Source organism: Priapulus caudatus, unplaced genomic scaffold (assembly GCF_000485595.1).
Source record: "Priapulus caudatus unplaced genomic scaffold, Priapulus_caudatus-5.0.1 Scaffold6538, whole genome shotgun sequence".
NCBI lineage: Eukaryota > Metazoa > Priapulida > Priapulimorpha > Priapulimorphida > Priapulidae > Priapulus > Priapulus caudatus.
Window position 1 is genome coordinate 3,101 of NW_014583599.1, and position 1,298 is coordinate 4,398.

General features: G+C 48.2%; 1 protein-coding gene across 1 annotated transcript; it reads left to right on the top strand.

Annotated features, from left to right (window-relative positions):
- Positions 1-340: 340 nt before the first annotated feature.
- LOC106820086 lies at positions 341-1,180 on the top strand (the record flags this gene model as incomplete). Its single annotated transcript, XM_014824647.1, has 2 exons — positions 341-849; positions 1,133-1,180. Coding segments are annotated over exons 1-2 (493 nt in total), but the record flags the coding sequence as incomplete, so codon positions are not given.
- Between the last annotated feature and the right edge of the window lie 118 nt (positions 1,181-1,298).

Below are 1,298 nucleotides of genomic sequence, written 5' to 3' on the forward strand. Positions count from 1 at the left end.
CCTCGATTCGCGCGAGACACGTCGGCACGGTTTCGGAGTGAGATACGTAAAAACGACACTTCGGCCTCTTCCCTATATCATAGTAGAATATATATATTGTAATCTATATAATAAATAATAGAAACTGTATGCAAGTCGCCGCATCCCCGTTGCGGTTTCTCTTCGCAGGTAAAAATAACGTGACGGGACGAAATCGGTGGCGAAGCGTCTCGTCGGAGACTTCAACTTCTCCGCGAGCGCCGCCACCGTCGACTCCTCTCGCTGGAGACCCGCGGGGCGGCGAACGCAACACCAATCAGCTCAATGTCTCCCTTCGGGGCTCATCGATATCTCTTCGAGCTTGGGAAGCGAATTTCGAATTCGTCGTTCACCGCCGGAAGCGATCAACGCCCTCTAACGAGTCAATGAACGGCAGTCGGTCGGAGAGCGACCTCGTCGTCAACGAAGCCGACGAGAAGCAAGCCGACGACAAACAGCCCGCCGCCGCTGCCGCCGACGACAATGATAACGATGACAAGCGACGACCGAGAAGAAAGACATGGCACTTGTTCAACCGACACAAACGCTCTCAGTCGGACCTCTGCCGACCAGCCGACAAACCCTCCTGGAGCGACGACAAGAAGGAAACGCCGACGGGAGCGACGACGAAGAAGGGGAAGATGCCGGCTCTCTTTAGACAGTTCAGCGCCAGCCTGCCCGGCAGCAGCTCGGATTTGGTCGGCATGAATAAGTGCCGCACGAGGAAGAGAAGCGAGACGGGATTCTCTAACGCACCCTGCGTACGCTCGTTGGTATTAGATGGTCACAAGAAGTCGCTGCCACGTCACGCAAGCACGCAGACGAGCATAGGTGAAGATAACCCTGCGACAGTCTAGCGTGCTAACGATCACCCTCCTGCTTAATTAGTAGCAATGAAAGAACAGTAGACGATACAAAAAATATTAAATATTTATAATTAAAAATTAATTTAATTATTTTAAATTATTAAAAATAATTATTCGTTTTTAAGAGATCACAGCAATGATATTTCGAATGTCTTGCAGGAATATTATTGTAAAATATGATTAGCAATATCCCTCACTCATCGGTACGAGATAGAATAGGCCTACTTATTAACAGATTTCACTTACAGATGACATGCCAGAAACCGAGACGAAACATCTACTAGAGAAAATCCAAGGTACGAACCATGCAACGGCCACGTGTAATGTTATGCAACTTGCCAATTCAAACACGCCCAAATAAAATTCGCAATTTGTAATTGCTTTTCACGGGTTAGCTGTCTCTTTTCCCAAAGG